Source organism: Arachis ipaensis, chromosome B7, assembly GCF_059453495.1.
Source record: "Arachis ipaensis isolate K30076 ecotype BB chromosome B7, ASM5945349v1, whole genome shotgun sequence".
In the NCBI taxonomy this organism is placed as follows: Eukaryota; Viridiplantae; Streptophyta; class Magnoliopsida; order Fabales; family Fabaceae; genus Arachis; species Arachis ipaensis.
This window is the reverse complement of record NC_142442.1, coordinates 140,417,075-140,437,363: the sequence shown is the minus strand read 5'-3', so window position 1 is coordinate 140,437,363 and position 20,289 is coordinate 140,417,075. Positions and strand designations below refer to the sequence as shown.

The 20,289-nt window shown below is 29.0% G+C and overlaps 2 protein-coding genes across 2 annotated transcripts; both read left to right on the top strand.

Moving 5' to 3' along the window:
- Window positions 1–3,005: 3,005 nt before the first annotated feature.
- Window positions 3,006–9,020, top strand: LOC107606232 (uncharacterized). Its single transcript, XM_016308252.3, has 16 exons — window positions 3,006–3,443; window positions 3,534–3,598; window positions 3,685–3,806; window positions 4,206–4,256; window positions 4,534–4,653; window positions 4,740–4,859; window positions 5,145–5,286; window positions 5,781–5,951; window positions 6,081–6,236; window positions 6,338–6,444; window positions 6,688–6,778; window positions 7,392–7,533; window positions 7,609–7,765; window positions 7,879–7,995; window positions 8,142–8,268; window positions 8,582–9,020. Exons 2-16 carry the CDS (start codon window positions 3,557–3,559, stop codon window positions 8,813–8,815), a joined length of 1,899 nt encoding a protein of 632 aa, XP_016163738.1. The 5' UTR covers window positions 3,006–3,443; window positions 3,534–3,556; the 3' UTR covers window positions 8,816–9,020.
- A 1,063-nt stretch (window positions 9,021–10,083) lies between these two features.
- On the top strand, window positions 10,084–19,588 carry LOC110264424 (uncharacterized). The gene is made up of 15 exons (XM_088492962.1): window positions 10,084–10,465; window positions 10,549–10,670; window positions 11,500–11,559; window positions 11,849–11,968; window positions 12,926–13,045; window positions 13,131–13,272; window positions 13,966–14,136; window positions 14,853–15,020; window positions 15,113–15,219; window positions 16,355–16,448; window positions 17,428–17,572; window positions 17,663–17,825; window positions 18,682–18,798; window positions 18,877–19,003; window positions 19,117–19,588. The coding sequence occupies exons 1-15, from the start codon at window positions 10,421–10,423 to the stop codon at window positions 19,375–19,377; spliced, it is 1,962 nt and encodes a 653-aa protein (XP_088349088.1). The 5' UTR covers window positions 10,084–10,420; the 3' UTR covers window positions 19,378–19,588.
- Window positions 19,589–20,289: the final 701 nt, after the last annotated feature.

Here is a 20,289-nt window from a genome sequence, read left to right as displayed (position 1 = left end):
TTTACTTAGATGTGATTAAAAAATAATTGAATACTATATATAGTAAAAAATTGATATTATTGAAGGATAAAATTAAAATTTATTTCTCTGTATCATTTTTGTCCCCAACGTTTTCGTCTTATTTAAGTCCCTAACGTTTCAAAATCGTCTCAATTTTGTCCCGCCGTCAATTCTGTTAACAGATCCCTAACGAGAGAACAAAATTGAGTCAATTTTAAAACGTTAAGGACTTAAATAGGATAATTGAAACGTTAGGGACAACTTTAAAAATTATCCCGAATTGTGAACAAAAACAATATTTTACTCTAATAAAAAGAGAAAAAAAAAAACGATTTATCTTAAAAAAAAGACCTAAGTTACTTTTAAGTTAGAGCTAAATCTGTAATTTCATTCGAGGGCAATTTACCTAAATAAATAAATTGGGTGAAAGCTTTACTCAAATACACAAAACAGAAATTCCTTACATACATGTGCATTTTCATGCTTCTATGTAAACCGTGGAAAGCTACCACGGTTTCTGATTTTAACATAAACCGTGGTAAGTTACCACGGATTATGGTGTTTGTGGTTTGTGTGTAAACCGTGGCAAGCTCCAACGGTTTACGAAGAGAGAAAGCTAAGCATAAACCGTGGCAAGCTCCCACGGTTTATGAAGGAGAAATTTTTATTATAAACAATTTATTTTTAGATGTTTGATTGCATCAATGTGGTATCATTTAGACTGCACATGATAATTGTGACAGAATACATGTATATAATAGAAGCTCAAACCGCTTAAACTATCAAATACATAGCAGATAATATATTAGACAATTCTCAAACCTTTTTAACTATCATTTTTTGTTACTTCATTATTGTGTCATGTCATGCACCCAACAAAACTAATCTAATGTAATCTAATCTTCACTCTCAAATCTCAATACTCACTGCTCAATACACAATAGTAAAACAATTTTGTTAAAACATTCATAGTATTTTTTTTAAGTTTTGGATTATAAAATTAAAGTATCAATTATATGTATAAAATATATATTAAAATGTAAAATATATATTAAAAATAAATAAAATAATATAATATCAAATTTTTGAAATGTTAGACAATGAGTACAATAACTTTTAAGAAATTTTTTTGGCTTTTTAGGACAAAAAAAAATTCTTAAATTAACATTAGATCTAATGAGGTTTCAAGAGTACTTGTCAGAGATCTAATGTTAATTTAAGAAGAATATTTTTTTTGTCCTAAAAAGCCAAAAAATTTCTTTAAAAGTTATTGTACTCATTGTCTAACATTTCAAAAATTTGATATTGTATTTTTTCAAAAAAAAAAAAACTTTATATATATATATATATAATCAATTATTATATATTTTTGTATAAATATATATTATTTTATTTATTTTTAATATATATTTTACATTTTAATATATATTTTATACATATAATTGATACTTTAATTTTATAATCCAAAACTTAAAAAAAAATACGATGAATGTGTTAACAAAATTGTTTTACTATTGTGTATTGAGCAGTGAATATTGAGATTTGAGAGTGAAGATTAGATTACATTAGATTAGTTTTGTTGGGTGCATGACATGACACAATAATGAAGTAACAGGAAATGATAGTTAAAAAGGTTTAAGAATTGTCTAATATATTATCTGCTATGTATTTGATAGTTTAAGCTGTTTGAGCTTCTATTATATACATGTATTCTGTCACAATTATCATGCGCAGTCTAAATGATACCACATTGATGCAATCAAACATCTAAAAATAAATGGTTTATAATAAAAATTCCTCCTTCATAAACTGTGGGAACTTGCCACGGTTTACACACAAACCACAAACACTATAATCCGTGGTAGCTTGCCACGGTTTATGTTAAAATCAGAAACCGTGGTAGCTTCCCACGATTTACATAGAAGTGTAAAAATGCACATGTACATAAGAGATTTCTGTTTTGTGTATTTAAGTAAAATTTTCACCTAATTTATTTATTTGGGTAAATTGCCCTTCATTCAATGACCAAAGTTTGTCCAGTTTGTCCCAACTGAACATATTATTATTCTTTTGCTATATATTTATAAATCAATAATTATTAATATTTTTTAATATTTTAGTGGAGCAAAGTGCCTCAAATTTAAGTGGAGACTATTTTAATAAACGGAATTAAAAATTGGAGATATATTTATATATTAAATATTTTTGGGACTAAAGGTTTTTTAAAAAATAATTTAATTTTGATGTATTAATTAATACAAAAAAAATTATATAATTATTTAATTAAATTTATTTATTCAGAAAATTTTTAAATAAAATAAAAAAATTAATTACTTTCATCATTATATAATTATTATTATTAAAACTCTAGTTCTAGCAATGCCAATTAAATTATTAAGAAAATCCTTGGGACTTAATTAGGTCTTACTCAAGTTTTCAACAGGGGTGTCCATGAATCAGATCGTATTCGCAGATCCGTGGTAAATATCCGCATCCGATCCGAAAATTGCGGATACGATCCGATCCGCAAATTGATCGGATCGGATCGGATCGGATCCGCACCCTTTGCGGATCGGATTGCGGATATCTGCTTTACATTCGCGTATCCGATCCGCGAATCCGCAGATCCGCACTATAATAATTAAAAAATAAATAAATATATATATATTTGGTATTATATTTACTTGTTTGTATGTTTTAGTTAGTAATTATTATTCATATATTGTATTATTTTATTTTTGTTATTTAGAGAGAGCTTGATTAAAAATATTTTAGAAATAAATAAGTTTAAAAGTATGAAAGAAATATTTTTATCGAATTCTTTTACATAGAAATATGATTAAAAAGAGAAGGTTTAATTATGCGGATATATCCGATATCCGATCTGATCCGATGAAAATTGTGCGGATCGGATCGAATTTTTGGCCATATCCGATCCGATCCGATCTGCGGACACCCCTAGTTTCCAATCACCGTAAAGCTTCTCTCGAATCTACAGAAGCCACGTGTCACCCGGCCTTTTTCATTTTTCCAACTACTCACTCATTTTTCGTCGGAAAAAAATTGCGCCAGGCCGCCAGCAGCGATGAGAACAAAAACAACCACACGACACCGTATTAGAACTGATCCATGGCTCCTCCTCCGTTTTCGTAAATAGCTTTCTTTGTCAACAATATAATTTCACCGAACGTTAATTTCTCGCTGCATTCAAAAGTTTCTCTTTCTTTCTCTCTCTCCGAATAACTAACTCCGTATGGCTGTTAAATCATCTCATTTAATCGCAATCCAATCACTTTCAAATCAATTAAATGAGCACTTAAACCTCTTCTGTATTTATTTATTTGAGAAATGTATGCACCTTGCATAGTAACACGATTTTCATAATTCGCGCTTGTTCTCATCAACTGGTGAAATCATTCTTCACATTTCGTTGAAAATTTGGAGTGAGTACTAAAATATCGGTTCATGTTTTATTTTTATTTTTTATTTTTTTGTAACTCGGACACTGAGATTTTTGTGGTGTTGGTGAGAAGAAGAAAAAGGAAGAAGGATCACTATGTCTACCCAAGGGGTGCGGTTGCACATTCAAGATCGCTATGTAAGCTCAACACAATTAATTGCTTCGCTTTCTATTGTTATGTTTTTGTTTCTTGTTCTAAATGTTTAGTTATTTGGAATGAGCAGGTGGTGATGGATAATGGTATAGTTCAAGTGACGTTATCGAATCCAGGTGGAATTGTTACTGGGATAGCATATAATGGTGTTGATAATTTGCTTGAAGTTCTCAACAAGGAGACTAATAGAGGGTATGTGCTTTCAATGATGCATAAATTTCATTTAGGTTCTCTATTTCTATCTCTTAAGTAGTTTAGACTTCGGACTATTTGGTTTCTGTTTTCGTTTTGAAGTGCTGTTATTGGTTTCAAAATTTTATGAAGACAAAAAAAAAAGGAATTTAATGGAATTGTCTCTTTTGTTTTTAGTTTTTTGTTTTTTCTTCAGAGTCTTGAAAACATAAACCATTATATTCTTGGAAGGTATGAAAGCACGAAAAAAGAAAGAACAAAAGACAATATATGTGTTGGTGAATTTGCTTTGCTTTATAGAGAGAGCAGTGCAAATTTACTTGATGTCCTTGTTGAAATTCAAGTAGGTGTTACCTTTTTCAAGTTGGGAACTAATTTTGTTTTAAATTGGATTTTTAGGTACTGGGATCTTGTTTGGGGTGCACCAGGAATCAAAGGAACTTTTGATGTGTATGGCAACAGTATCTTCTTTGTAACTGCATGGTGTCAGTGTTTGATATTATGCCACCAAGTCAATTCTCAATAAAGCTATATTCAAATGCGACTACTTACTAGGTTTCATAACTAAATCGGGAGTGGCTTTTATGTCGCACCTGAGTAGAAATATATACAATTTCCCTAACCCCTCTGTTTTGCTGTGTGTTTCTTTCTTCAATATTATGTGTTCAATAATTTCTTATAAGGATAATATTTGAAACGAATGTGAACTGAAGATGTTATGCTCCAGGATTCAAGGAACGTTTTTCAGAGTTATAGTTCAAAATGATGAACAAGTTGAGGTTTCGTTTACAAGAATGTGGGATCCTTCTCTTGAGGGAAAGTTTGTCCCCTTAAACATTGACAAAAGGTCCCTTGCTCAAGACTTTGCTTATTATTCATTACCTTCTTGAAATCCTAAGTTCAGGATTAATTACTGTGGGTGATCAATTTCAGATTCATACTGCTCCGAGGTTCATCAGGCTTCTACTCTTATGGAATTTATGAGCACTTAAGTGGATGGCCAGACTTTGATCTTAGTGAAACAAGGATCACTTTCAAGCTTAGAAAACACATGTAAGATTGTCCTTCTCATTCCATGTGTTTGCCATATTTTTATATGTTAACAAGACTTTGTAAAGTTTTGTTTAGTGAAAACTGAAAATTTTAATTCCAAATAATTCTTTAGGATTTAACCATTTGCCAATAATTTAGTTATTTCAAATATTGCTATTTTTGTGCTACTCTAGGGACAAAATTAGCAGAAGCATGTACATCAGTTCAGTAGAGATGGTTGTAGCAGACAACATTCAGTCATTTTTTATTTTGAATGTTCATCCAATTTAACAAGCAAGTATACAGGTTTCAATACATGGCTATGGCAGACAACAGGCGAAGGCTTATGCCTCTTCCGGATGATCGATTACCAGGGAGATGCCAAACCTTGGCATACCCAGAAGCTGTCAAATTAGTCAATCCCAAGGATCCTCAACTGAAAGATGAGGTACTTATTGTACTCATTTTTTCCTGTACAAACCTTCTAATTGTATGTTTCTGTAGTAATCTACTTCTTATAGGTCTTATTTGCATGTATGCACATCTGATCTTACATTTGCAACTGATATTTGAAGCAAGGAATGAATGCTGCAGTAATGCCATGTGGAAACTTAAAAAAAAGTCCTTTTGATGCTATTTAGCTCAATCAAGTCAAAATGTTTGTTACTTATTTCCTTGAACAACTTGAACATCAGTTCGCCAAATTCACTGAAACCCATTTGGCATTGGAACATTGAAGTTTTTTCCTTCGCACACAATTTAATGATAATTATGGTTAACTTTAGTTTGCTCCTTCCCATTTGTGGAAATCACTTTGCCTACGTGTATTACAGTTTTCAAATGGTCTCATCATGTGGCTAGTTGAAGAGGAGATGCATATTTTTCCTTTGCATGTAGTATGAAGAGTTTCATTGTCTTTATCTATGATTCTTTGGTTCCCAGGTGGATGACAAGTATCAATATTCCTGCGACAACATAGATAATAAAGTCCATGGGTGGATATCTTTCAATCCACCAGTGGGATTTTGGCAGATCACACCAAGTGATGAGTTTCGTTCTGGTGGACCGCACAAGCAGAATTTGACCTCTCATGTAGGCCCCACCACACTTGCAGTAAGTTAATAAACTCAAGTTTGATGAGATTTTCCCTGCAATGCTTTCATACAATGAGTGTTACTAGTTGAGATCAGTTGACCTGATTATTATCAACTATAATATGTTTCGTTAAATTTGCATGATCAGATGTTTCTTAGTGGTCACTATGCGGGGCAAGATTTGAACCCCAAATTCAAAGATGGTGAACCATGGAAGAAGGTTTTTGGTCCAGTATTCATATATCTTAATTCTGGACCAGTTGGTGATGACCCACATTGGCTCTGGGAGGACGCCAAAATACAGGTATGCTCATTTTCCTATTATACCATTGTTATGAAATAGATGATACCATTCAGTTGGATGAAGAAGTTGTAAGATAAATTCTTCTATGAGTTGATATTTAGATGATGAATGAAGTTCAAAGCTGGCCATATTCTTTCCCAGCTTCAGAGGATTTTCCAAAGTCGGATCAAAGGGGCAACGTTGGTGGCAGACTGCTCGTCTTAGACAGGTAAGCATATGGAAGATACTCCTATTTTGCGACACAGAACTTCTTGAGGTTTTCACTTTTGATTATTGGATGTGAATCTTATTGTTACAGTGGTGCTTTGAATACTGGCACAGAATGCTTCCAGTTTATTTCTTAACTACTATGATATCTTAATAAACAACTTTTCGTATCTTGAGAAATCTTTTATTGTTCATTGTCTCATATATGAGAAGTTGATTGAGCTGTTCTAACTATAATGTCCAGATATGTTAGCACAGACTTAATATCTGCAAATGGTGCTTATGTTGGTCTAGCCCTGCCAGGAGATGCCGGGTCATGGCAAAGAGAATGCAAGGTGTTTTTCCTTTGCACTTATTGAAGGCTTAAATAAATAAAACAACAAAAAAACACATGCAGTATCTATAAGCCTAATTGCATGAGCACCTGATCAGTGCACATTTCTCTTCATGCTTAACTGTCATTTTTGGTTCTGCTTATTTTTATTATTATTTTGGAAAATAATATTGGAGTGACAGGGGGGCTATTGAAGTTTTCTTAAATATTCTCTCATTCTCTGTGACGTTCCTGATTTACTTTGAACAAGTGTTGCTCTATGGTAAGGGCTAAGATGAAATTGGGAGTCTCTTTGATATAAAGATTTGTTACCTTGATTGAGTAGTTCGAAACAACTAATTAATGTTTTAATAATGTATTAATATTCATCAGAAAGAAAGTAACCTTAACGCACAAATCACTTGCATTGGTAGTCACAGGATCTGATAAATGCTCTGATATGTAACTTCTTCCTTTTTGACTGAAAATTTTAATTCATGAATCAGGTGAATCAAGATTCAAAGAAATGGAATTAGAGTGTTTCATTATTCCAAAACTTCCTCATTTTTATTTCTTTAATGCTTCTGAGAAACAATAATGTTGACATATACTTATTTAAAATTTCATCCTGCCAGCACTATCAATTCTGGACCAGAGCAGATGAGAATGGATTTTTTACAATCAGGAACATACGTGCTGGCGACTATAACCTTTATGCCTGGGTTCCTGGTTTTGTTGGGGACTACAAATTGGATGATTTGATGAAGATAACCCCAGGTTCCATAGCTTAGTGAAACTTGAAATATTTTGCCATCTTGCCAAAAATGTATGCTTACTAGAATTACTGCACAGGTTCTAATATTGAAGTGGGTGAACTGGTATATGAGCCTCCAAGGGTTGGTCCAACATTGTGGGAAATAGGTATTCCTGATCGAACTGCTGCAGAATTTTATGTTCCTGATCCCAAGCCAGAACATATTAATAAGCTTTTTATCAACCATCCTGAAAGGTTAGCCTCTTATGTCTCCTTTCTAAATTGGTTGATTAAGTTTTCTTTTTCTTTTCTTCAAATTTTAAATTGATCTATTCTTTGATCTTCCTTTTTTTTCTCTCAACTTGTAGGTTCAGACAGTACGGATTATGGGAAAGGTATACAGAATTGTATCCGGAATCAGATTTGGTTTACACGGTTGGTGTCAGTGACTATAGGAGAGATTGGTTTTATGCCCATATTCCTAGGTATAATTCTTTGAACATTGTTCATCTTAATAGCATGGCTAAAGATGTTCCTAGTGACCTCACATCTACAAAAGAAGTTTCTTTTCTTGTTTGAAGTGACACTCTTACATTATATATTAATTTTTCAAGCTTGTATATAACTGCAGAAAGAAAGAGGATAATACCCATCAAGGAACAACTTGGCAAATCAAGTTTGAACTCAATGATGTGGTTCAAGGAAGTACTTATACACTGAGAGTTGCAATTGCATCTGCAACATTAGCTGAATTGCAGGTAAAACTTTTTCCTCTTACATATATGCATAATGCTTTGTTGGATGTAAACGATATTTGGATTGACAAAAGAATAAGTACTCAATCTCGTCCCTAACCAAAAACAAGAGGCAAAATAATCTCTTAAAAAATTAGTACAGACATACTAGTTCTTCCACAGATGTATGAAACAATGACTGTCTCCCTTTTTAAAATGGTAGGCGCAATTTTGTTACATTTTTAAATTCCGAGGGATGATTTTGTCCTCCATATCTTTGTCATAGAAGAGATTGAGGTTGTAATAAACTTGTCTTTTTGCATATTTTTTTGCGAAGATTCGAGTAAATGATCCGAATGCAAGGCGTCCTGTGTTTACGACTGGGCTAATAGGGAGGGATAACTCGATTGCAAGACATGGAATTCATGGACTCTATTGGCTGTACAGTGTGAATGTACCTGGTTCTCTTCTTATAAATGGCCCCAACACTTTATATTTTACTCAACCACGTTGCAACAATTGTTTCCAGGGTATCATGTATGATTATATTCGTATGGAAGGACCACCTTGATTCCAAATTAAACATCTTTAAGCTAAGTGTTGGAAACTGATTAAATGGAACAACATAGTAATGCATGTATGTATTGTATTTTCAACATATTGGTATGTATATTTATTGTTCTTTTTTTCTTTTACTCTGTAAGTAGATTTAAGATGTAGAAACATTCTAGAATGACTTTATACGTGATAAATTAATATTTATGTTTATTTGATTAGTTTTGACTACTTCATCGACCATCATTCATGAAACAGGCAGATCGAACGTTGATTTTTTTTTTTTTTTTTTTTAATACAGATCATGAATAATGTGGGATTTTATCCTAGGTTGTGACTTTTTTTTTTTAAGATATCTAAGTTCACATAATTTGACATTTTCCATTATTGATGTGAATATTTTAATAGAGTGTGCAACATGAGAATTTCTAATTTTAGATTTTTTTACTGGAAATGGAAATCTTTCATTCAATTGGTGCCAAGATGTCAAACATGGCCGGATTGGACAGATGAGAATTTCTGATTTTAGATTGTTATATTGTATTTGAAATACTTAAAACTAGAAATTGATTTGATGTTTAAACTTTCACGTAAGGTAATATATATTTTTTGTCCCTAAAATTTAGTAAAAATTTTAAAAATATTTTTAAATTTTATTTTGTTTTAATTTTGTCTTAAAAGTTTTTTATTTGTATCAAATATCTTTCGACAGCTAAATTTACAAAAAATTCAAAACAAATCCAGCAATGTATAACAATTATGTTTGATTTGTTTGCATTGAAGGTCGTTCTTATGAAATTGTTGTTGAATTGGTTCTAAATTTTTTAAAAAATTAGTCGCCATGATATATTTGATGCAAATAAAAAACTTGTGGGACAAAATTGAAACAAAATAAAACTTAGGAATATTTTTAAAATTCTTGCCAAATTTCAAAGACAAAAAGTATACTTTACCCTTCACTTTAGTACACAATAAACAACTCCTTGCATTTCCTTAGATGTCCTAATGTTTACATTTATCGGTGGTTTTTGACCCCTTATTTATTAATTGAAGTTCACCTTCTATTAAACCTTGGTATTGCATTTTCTGTGTCCCTTTGCATTGAACAAGAAGTCACCTACCTCCAACATTGTGTTTTGAATTTTATTAAAAATACATGTTTAAAAAGTGCTTTGTAAAGCGATGATGAAGGATGTGGCTCAAAACTTCCCCTCGGCAAAAAGAAACCAAAACAAATGAAGAGACACATAATATTTATATCTTAGTCTTAATCCCCATAATGCCACACACTGCTTCTTCAATCGCACGCCTTTTATCTATTAACTGTGGCGACTAAGTAAAGAGATTATTAAACAACAATATTGCTTTCTTTTCGGTCCAAGGAACCTACACTAATAACCAATCTATTTAAGTTCCTCTTCATCATGAATTCATGGCGTACACTATATATGTAATAATAACTGTACAAACTCTTTTATTATTTTCCAAACCCAGTTCATTATATTCTTTCTATTCATATTCTACCTTATAAGAAAGATAATTCATTCTCAACCACTTTCAAACTACTCTGAATCTGCATTTCGTTGCTCAACTCAAATCTCTGAGGAATTGTATTATCACCATGACAACACTACTCGGGGTGCAACTCACCATTCAAGATCGTCATGTATGTATGCATTAATATTATATTAAAATTTTCATTATTTATTTATTTATTTATTTATTTTCATTTTGTTCATTGATGTGCAGGTGGTGGTGGAGAATGGCATAGTAAGAGTAACGATTTCAAATCCAGAAGGAATAGTGACTGGAATTCAGTATAATGGAATCGACAACTTGCTTGAAGTTTTGAATGACGAATCTAATAGAGGGTATAATATAGAAATACTTTATTTACAACCTAGTTCTTCATTTAGGCTGTCGTTGTTTACCGAGACAGGACACTGAGAAGACAGGTACTGTGTCCAAAGATTTAGGAAAGAAATAGAGAGGAAGAAAATAGAAAGGAAAAAAAAGAAAGCAAAGAAATTAGGTGGATTTTTATTTTCTTTAGATGTGTTTGGATGGAAGGAAAGTAAGAAGAAAAGAAATGTTATAAAAAGACAATTTTATCCATATATTATAAAATATATTAAAAAAATGAAGGGGTAGTATTGGAAGTAGAGAGAGAAACATTAGTTTTCTCTCCATTTTCTTTCCAATGTTGGAGAGAAAAAAAAATTAGTGGGTCCCACCAGTTTTTTTCCATCTATTTTCTTTCCTCTCTAATTTTCCTCCTCAACCAAACAATGAAAAATAATCATTTTCCTTCCCATTTTCTTTCCTCTCTTTTTTTTCCTTTCATTTTCTTCTCAAACAAACATAGTTAGTGTATTTTGTATCCATCATAATAGGAAAGACACGGGGAGACTAACAAAAAATACAACTTATTTTTTATTTTTATATTATTTTTGTTAATTTTTCATAATTATATTTTTTAGTATTATATTTTTCGTTTCAAATTTTTTAAATGAAAAAAAAAATGAAAATAAATTGAATATTCATAATTTGTTTTAATTTATCACCAAATAGAATATAAGAATACAAAAATTTGTGTCTTTATATTTTGTTCTCAGTCTTGTCCTGTTCTCAGAAACAAACGTAGTCTTATTGTTCTTTTTTAATACATAAATTTGTTTTGAAATTGATATGTGTAAATAGGTATTGGGACCTTGTTTGGAGCTCACCAACAACTACAGGAACCACTGGCAAATTTGACGTGTATGTTCATCTTCATTTTATTTTCATTTTCATATAATCTATTTCATTTCTATGTATGAAGTAACCATGCCAATTCGTCGTTATAAGAATTTCGCTTTCTTTTTTTTTTTTAGTAAAGAATTGATTAATATAAATTTTAGATATATATATATATATATATATATATATATATATATATATATATATATATATATATATATATTTCATGAATTATTGATTGAGAGTTGAAAAAATAGGACTAAGTTAGTAAATTGAGCTATTATTATGTTATGTGAAATTGTGAATGCAGAATAAAAGGAACCGCTTTCAAAGTAATAATGGAAAATGAGGATCAAGTTGAGATTTCTTTCACAAGAACATGGGACGTGTCCCTCAAAGACCAGCTAGTTCCTTTGAATATCGATAAAAGGTCATATAAATAAATTGTCTTCTATATTATTAATAGGAGGTAATAATGTTTAGTTTGGTTCCTAAATTTTTTAACATTCGGTTAAAATAGTCTTTGATTTTTAAACATAACTAAATTAGTTTTTGAATTTACAAATGATTTATTTTTTTTGTTCGACCTATAAAGCACAGACATTTTACGGAATTGTCGTGTCTGACATGACATTTATCGACATTCGTTCGACACGCGTGTCTGCTGGATCCAACTGTGTCTTAAGAAAAAGTAAAAAGATTATTCTTCGGACATGCTTGGACACACTTAAATACCATAACGTGTTAGCGTCTAGTCTTATTCTTAACATATATTTTTAAAATAAATTTAGATATAGTATATATTATTATTTATTAAAACAAAAAATATTTTAAATACTTGATATAATTAAAATAAGACATTAAAAATAATTAAAAAATTAATTCATATTTTAATATCAATAAAATATCAAAATATCATTACAATTTATTTAAAAATACTTTATATTTTATATGTATACGTGTCTCCATATTTTATAAAATTTTAAAATTTGCGTATCGGTATATTCCATATCGTGTCTTATATCAGTGTCCGTGCATCATAATTGTTCCTAATTCAACCATAGTAGAACTTTAAAATGTAAGTGTGACATTTCCAACGACAAAAGGTGACATAGTTAAGACTTTAATGTGATTAAATATGAATTTTAAATTAGTTAATTAGACTCATTTCAATTAATTAATTATATATTGTTCTAGAAATTAACTATTTAAACACTTATTGTTGGAAATATCACCCTAGCAGTGTAACATTTCATAACAACAGGGCAGTTAAATCAGAAACTATTTTAATAAATATTGAAAATTTCAGAAATTAAATTAAACATTAATTCCTATTAATTACGTTATTAGTATTTATAGTTAATAATAACATGCATATATAATATAGGTTCATAATGCTTCGTGGTACTTCGGGGTTCTATTCATATGCTATTTACGAACACTTAAGCGAGTGGCCTGCTTTTAATCTTGACGAAACCAGAATTGCTTTCAAGCTCAGAAAAGACAAGTAATTATTAATTATTAACCTTATATGCTATGCTTTGTTTAATTAGAGACTAGCTATGACTGAATAGTGTGTTATATTTTTGGAGGTTCCATTATATGGCAATGGCGGATAACCGACAAAGAAACATGCCTCTTCCTGATGATCGAGTGCCACCAAGAGGCCAACCCCTTGCATATCCCGAAGCAGTTCTTTTTGGCGATCCTCTTGAACCTGAATTCAAAGGAGAGGTTGATAACACTTGTGAAAACTGAGGTGTAGTCAACTTCTCGTTGAAGTTGATAACTGAGAGTTATTAAATAAAATTTAATCAAATAAGTCAAATTATTTAACGGCTCTCAACTATTAACTTCATGTAAAGTTAACTGCACTGAGTTTTGACCATATTTTATATTAAAAATAAAATTTAATTTTAATACATAGTTAATGAAAAACAATTTTATACATATTTAATTATATATTATCAAGTAAATAAATAAAAGAGAAATTTGTGAGGATTAATAATTTTGAATATTTTTTATTATTATTTGACTAGTATAAATATTAAATTATTTTTAATAAATAAATTTTATATTTATGTGTGTAAATTCTTAAAAAAATGTAAATATAAATTGTATTAATTCATGTATACAAAATTTTGATAAATATAAATACAAAAATTATATATTTTTGTGTGTTAAATTTTTATAAATATAAATACAAACTATTATTAATCAAGTACTGATTAAAAATAATAATATTTGTTGATCATGTAATATTATTTTAAAAATAATTATATTTTATATTAATTACATAAATAATTATTTAAAAAAATATAATTAAATAATTTTATAAAATATTTTATATTAAAAATACTTTAAAATTAAATTATTAAAAAATAAAGTTTGTTTTATAAGGTGATTAAGAAGTATTTGAATATATAGGTAGATGACAAGTACCAATATTCATGTGACAACAAAGATAGCCAAGTTCATGGGTGGGTGTGCATGGATCCTGCCGTTGGATTTTGGCTAATTACGCCCAGCAATGAGTTCCGTTCTGGTGGGCCCCTCAAACAAAACTTAACCTCCCACGTTGGACCCACCACGCTCGCTGTAAGTATATGCTTCTATAACAAATTAACATCAGAAAATGGTAAATAAGTGTGTAGAATTTAATTTGCACAAAAGAATAAAATTAAAATTAATTAGTTAAAATAGAAATATTTTAAATATAAAATATTATTAAAATTTTAATTTTATTTTTAAAAATTTTAATTTTTTGTATTGTCACTTTTTGAAGATACTAAAATATAAATTTTAAAAGACAAAAACTAAAATTTTAGTATCAATCTCTAAACCAACAAATATAATATTGAGTCATAATTTCTGAAAAACTTGTGTGTCTTTTATTTACAAAAGTGGGAGACCTATTTGTATTTTAATTTAATAAAAAAATTTATTTGTCTTTGTTAAAAAAAAAAATCAAAGACTTATATGTCATATTCTCTAAAAAAAATAAAAATAATATATATCCATTTTGATCAATTTTTTTTATGAAAGTTTATAATACTCTTGATTAAAAATATATGCATATAATAACATTGACTTAGATTTGGATAAGAGACTAAGTATTAGAGAGTAAAATACTTAACTAATCTCCCATTACTTAATATAATTACACACATTAAATAATTAAAACATAGATTAGTATCTATAATTTCCTTGTATACTTGATTTATAGCACATGAAAATATGAAATAGTACTTTGTATCCCAAATAATGTTTGGTGCTGAAAACTTCTTCGGTTCAAAACAATGTAATCATTATAGGTGTTTCTAAGTGCCCATTATAGTGGAGAGGACTTGGTGCCAAAATTCAAAGAAGGAGAAGCATGGAAGAAGGTTTTTGGTCCAGTTTTCATTTATTTGAATTCTCCTAATGACGATAATGGTGATGTTGAACCCCATAAAATGCTCTGGGAAGATGCTAAACTTCAGGTTTATTTAGAATAATCAAGCTAAATTATGTATAATATCTAACAATAATTAATTATCTTTTTAATTATTAATTACTCTTTCTAATGCAATAGATGAATGTAGAAGTACAAAGTTGGCCTTACACTTTTCCCGAATCAGATGATTACCCAAAGTGGTACGAACGGGGTATTGTTACTGGCAGGTTATTAGTTAGAGAGAGGTATGTTATCCGCTTTTTAGTTCGGTTATGTTAGAAAGATAAAAAATAGTTAAAATTTATTTTATTTAGTATTTATTAATTACTGTAGCAGTTAATAAATGCTAAATAAAACATGTTTTGATTGATTTTAGTTAAATTTTTATGTTTCTAACATGATGGAAATTCAAATGAAATCGATTTCACGTGAAATTGATACTTGAGAGCCGTTGAATAAAAATTTAGTCAAATTAATCAAATCATCTAACAGCTTTCAAATATCAACTTCACGTGAAATCGACTTTATCTGAGTTTCCACCTTCTAACATTTCTGTTTTCAATTTTAGTGTTGTAATTCCATAATATTTTCTAACAACGTAAGAATTTGGTGCATTTTTTTTGTGTTGATATCACAAATTTGACTCAGATTTGTGGTTTTCAATTTTTTTTAAATATGTAAATTTGAAGATCAGATTTTTTTTTTAAATATACAAATTTAACTTTTATATTTGTATTTCAGTGTTGAAAAATTTTTTAAACATGCTAATCAAACTTTTCGATTTATTTTGCAGCAAAAAAAAAAATTATTTCACTACAAATCAGATTTTTAATTTGTGCACTATAAAATCTGACTCTTAAATTTAAAATCTAAGGGTTTGATTTGTTATTTAAAATAAAAAATAAAATTTATATAAAAAAACACACTAATTAACCATGATATTAGATTTCACACAATTGTTTCTTTTTTTTTTAAAAAAAAAATTAGCCTGTTATATATACCTCATCACCTTATGCATTTTGATGAAATTTATTTATAATGAGTTAACAATATAATTTAGTCTCTAAAAATACTAATATGAGTCAAATTAGTGATATTTCTGTTAATTTTTTGTTAACATATCATCGTTAATGTATAATGTAAGTCACGTTTTAAAATACTATATAATATTTAACAGTGACAGTATACCAACTATGTTAGTATTTTCAATGATTAAATAAATTGAGATGTTGAATTTTTTAAAAGTCAAATTAATTCATGTGAGATTTTATAAGAATTAATTGATTAATCTAATAATAACATGGACCGTTTATATATATATATATATATATATATATATATATATATATATATATATATATGTTTTGGTAAATAAAAAAGGTATATAAGCGATGATGACTACATAGCAGCAAAAGGTGCATATGTTGGTTTGGCTCCCCCTGGAGATGTTGGATCATGGCAAAGAGAATGCAAGGTATAAAAGAATTCATCTTTTAAAGATACAAAATTAAATTAGTAAAGTTAAAAAAGAAGAATTTAATCATCTAACTTACATTATGTACGTGTAGGTTTTTTATTATAAATTTTATTATGACTAATGTGAATTATTATTATAAATTTTGGAGTCAAAATTGAGTTAATTGTAATTTTATGGATCAATTTGAATCTAACTTTAAATTTTTAAGATCAAATTGAATATTAACTCCGTTTTAAACACGAGTAAAATAGATTATAATATTATTTTACTCCGAACGCTTATAAAATGGCCTAATTCATTTCTAGCCCATGTTGTGAACAAGGGCTAATTTTTTTTATATTGATTAAATATATGTGTAATACAATGTTATTGAAAAATTAGGTGTTTTTTTTTATAGGTGTTTTATTCAAATCGGACGGTCCGATTTGTTTGATGAAAAAAATAAATTACAAATCGAAAGATTCGATTTGCTTGAAGAAAAAATTAAACTCCAAATCCGAGGGTCCGATTTGTATTTTTTATTTTTTTTTATTTGTTAAAATAAAAATCGAACGGTCTGATTCCAATATTAATTTTTTTTTATTTTCGAAATCACAAATCGGACCGTCGATTTGTGATTGTTTATTTAAAAAACAAAACAATGCAAACAAATCGGTGTCTTCGATTTGTGTCATCCCATTCCCAAATAAAACACCTCTCTCCTCACACCATATTGTCATACACGTTTCTCTCTCCCACACGAAAAATCAAAAGCGGTGAACAAGACTGGTGTCATATTTGGCGCATGTGAAATGACACTTCCAATCTCAAATCTCACAAAAATAGATTTAAATCACTATTTTTAACGATTTATATTGATACATACAGCAACTGTTTCCACAAAAATTATAAAATTGAATAGTAATTAATTTTCGTTTTACCAATGTTGTTATTTTTGAGGAGTTTGATTCTTAATTATGTTGTTAATATGTAACAGAATTATCAGTTCTGGAGTGAAGCAGATGAAGATGGGTATTTCTCCATCAGCAATGTACGAGCTGGTGACTATAATTTATATGCATGGGTACCTGGTTTTATTGGAGACTACAAATACAATAATTCAATTATAACCATAGCGGAAGGTATATATATATAACCAACTTCACTATTTTTCTTTTTGTTCTTGGGGTTTATTATTATTTATATATGTGAAAATTAATTAAATTAAACAGGGTCTACTACTTTGATTGAATTGGGTGATCTTGCTTATGAGCCACCAAGAGATGGACCAACACTTTGGGAAATAGGGATTCCAGATCGTGTAGCTGCAGAGTTCTATGTTCCTGATCCAAATCCCAAATACATCAACAAACTCTACGTTAATCATCCTCAAAAGTTAATACCTTAATTATTTACGTCTCCTTTTTCATACAAACGTGAAATATGTTTAATTTTTTAGTACCAAAAAGATTTTTGATCATCTAATAATAATAATAATAATAATAATAATAATAATAAATGATAAATAGGTCATATTCACCTTTTGATAAGCAGACATTTAAGTTTTCGAGAATTTGAAAATATATTTAAGTTTCTGACCTTTTCAAAACTTGGATATATCGATCCCTCATGTTCACTTGGGTCAGTTAGACTCAACAGAAAAAAATGTGTCTTTTGTAGGGAACCATATGTCCAAATTTTGAAGAGATTAGAGATTTAAATGTATTTTTAAATTCTTAGAGACTTAAATGTCCGCGAAACAAAAAGTCAGAATCGATTTGTTATTTTTTCTAATAATAATAATAATAATAATATTGGATAGTCAAAATAAGAGGAGTGCTAAGGGCCAGTAGGTTTCATAATTTGTAGCCATCAATTAGTCATTATTAGTATTTTTAATGGTGTGAAATTATATTTAATAGTGTAAAATTACTCACTTTTTTTTGTTAATTAAGTACTGGCCAAATTTTAATAAAAATCTCAAAGATCAAATGTTTTAAATTGATTCCTAAAAAATACAACTGTAAATCATATTTATTTTTTCATCTGTTAGATAATGACATGTAACATAATTATTTTGTGACACATCATTATCTAATTAACAGAAAAATTAATTTGATTTATTATTATATATTTTTTGAGACTACTTTAAAACATTTGATCTTTCCATAACTAAATTGACTAATAATTTATAATACCATTTTGATTATTAAACCATATAGCATCTAAAGGGAGGCATAATTATTGACAGATTTAGGCAATATGGATTATGGGAGAGATATGCAGAATTGTACCCCGACAAAGATTTAATCTACACTGTTGGAGTTAGTGATTACACCAAAGATTGGTTCTTTGCCCAAGTTACAAGGTACTTATACTCATACTAATTTTGGAATTGAATTTTGCTTTCCAAATGTGCTATCTATCTCTCCACCATTGTTTATAGGAAGAAAGACGACAATACATATCAAGGAACCACTTGGCAGATCAAGTTTCAGCTTTCCAATGTAAACAAAACCGGTACCTATAAACTGCGCCTGGCTTTGGCTTCCGCTACATTTTCTGAACTCCAGGTCTGCTTATTTTGTCAAACTATTAACAACACAGCTTGAATAGTTTAGGACATGAAATTTTCTTCATATATATTAACTTGATAAATAAAATAATTTAATTTGTTTAATTATAGGTGCGAGTTAATGATCCAAAGGCAAGTCGTCCTCTATTTTCAAGTGGGTTGATAGGAAGGGATAACTCAATTGCAAGGCATGGAATTCATGGACTCTATTGGCTTTTCAATGTGGACATTCAAGGAACCAAACTTGTTGAAGGAGATAACACCATTTTTCTAACACAAGCTAGAGGCAATACCCCATTTCAGAACATTATGTATGATTACGTTCGTTTGGAAGGTCCACCACAACCACCTAGTTTAAATAAAAACATTTAAGATATACTTGAGTTTAGTTTGTTGCATTATTATAGCCTTAATTATAGCTGATTAATTTAATCGAACCATTCAATGGAATTATGGTGCTGTGGGGAATTCTTCGTTTCATTTTTTTTCTATTAGTTTTTCAAATGAAATTATGCATTTTAATTTGAGAATTGTTTAGTTTGGTGGGTGAGAAAATTCTAGTAAATTAAAGTCTTGATGATTACCTAATATTTTTTTTATATATTTTTAAGATGGAGATAATATTCAATTTGATTCATGAATTTATACACAAATTTTAAATTTAATCTCTGAAGTTCTAACTATTTTTGTTTAGTTTTTTAAACTTTGCAAGCATGACTTATATTAGTTCTTTAGACAATTTTTGGTACACAAACATTAATGAAGTATTGACACAAAAGTCAGACACCATGGTAGGATATGTAAAATGATGCATTTTTAGTTTTAGCGTCCAAATAATAAAAAATTGAAGTCGTATCAAAACAGTATCACTTGTTATACTGTTTTGTGAGAAAAAATTTTAACAAACATCAGTTATAATATTTTTGGGCTATTTAAATACCAAAACTAAAACAACATTATTTTACAGAGTCTAACATAGTATCCAATTCTTTACATCAGTATTCTGTTAATATCTATATGTTAAAAATTATTTTAGAAACTAACATGAATCATGTACATAAAATTTAGGGATTAAATAAAAATAACTAAAATTTTGATTAAATTAAAATTTATGTACAAATTAAGAGATCAAATTGAAGGCACAACATGCAAGTAAGGGCCAAAAGTTATAAGGTGATTGCTATGGTGCCTAAAAGTAATTGCCTAATTTACTAAAAAGGGTTAAAAATTAATATTTAATTTTAAAAGTATAAAAATAAATAATTATTAAATATTCAAAAAATA

Bases quoted from the DNA above. Each gene is read 5' to 3' on its own strand.
- LOC107606232 (XM_016308252.3), top strand. From the start codon at position 3,557: ATGTCTACCCAAGGGGTGCGGTTGCACATTCAAGATCGCTAT. The intron at 4,257-4,533 runs GTATGGCAACAG...GTTATGCTCCAG, and splicing joins ATCAAAGGAACTTTTGATGT to GATTCAAGGAACGTTTTTCA. The intron at 4,860-5,144 runs GTAAGATTGTCC...GCAAGTATACAG, and splicing joins TTCAAGCTTAGAAAACACAT to GTTTCAATACATGGCTATGG.
- LOC110264424 (XM_088492962.1), top strand. From the start codon at position 10,421: ATGACAACACTACTCGGGGTGCAACTCACCATTCAAGATCGTCAT. The intron at 13,273-13,965 runs GTTGATAACACT...TTGAATATATAG, and splicing joins AACCTGAATTCAAAGGAGAG to GTAGATGACAAGTACCAATA. The intron at 19,004-19,116 runs GTCTGCTTATTT...GTTTAATTATAG, and splicing joins CTACATTTTCTGAACTCCAG to GTGCGAGTTAATGATCCAAA.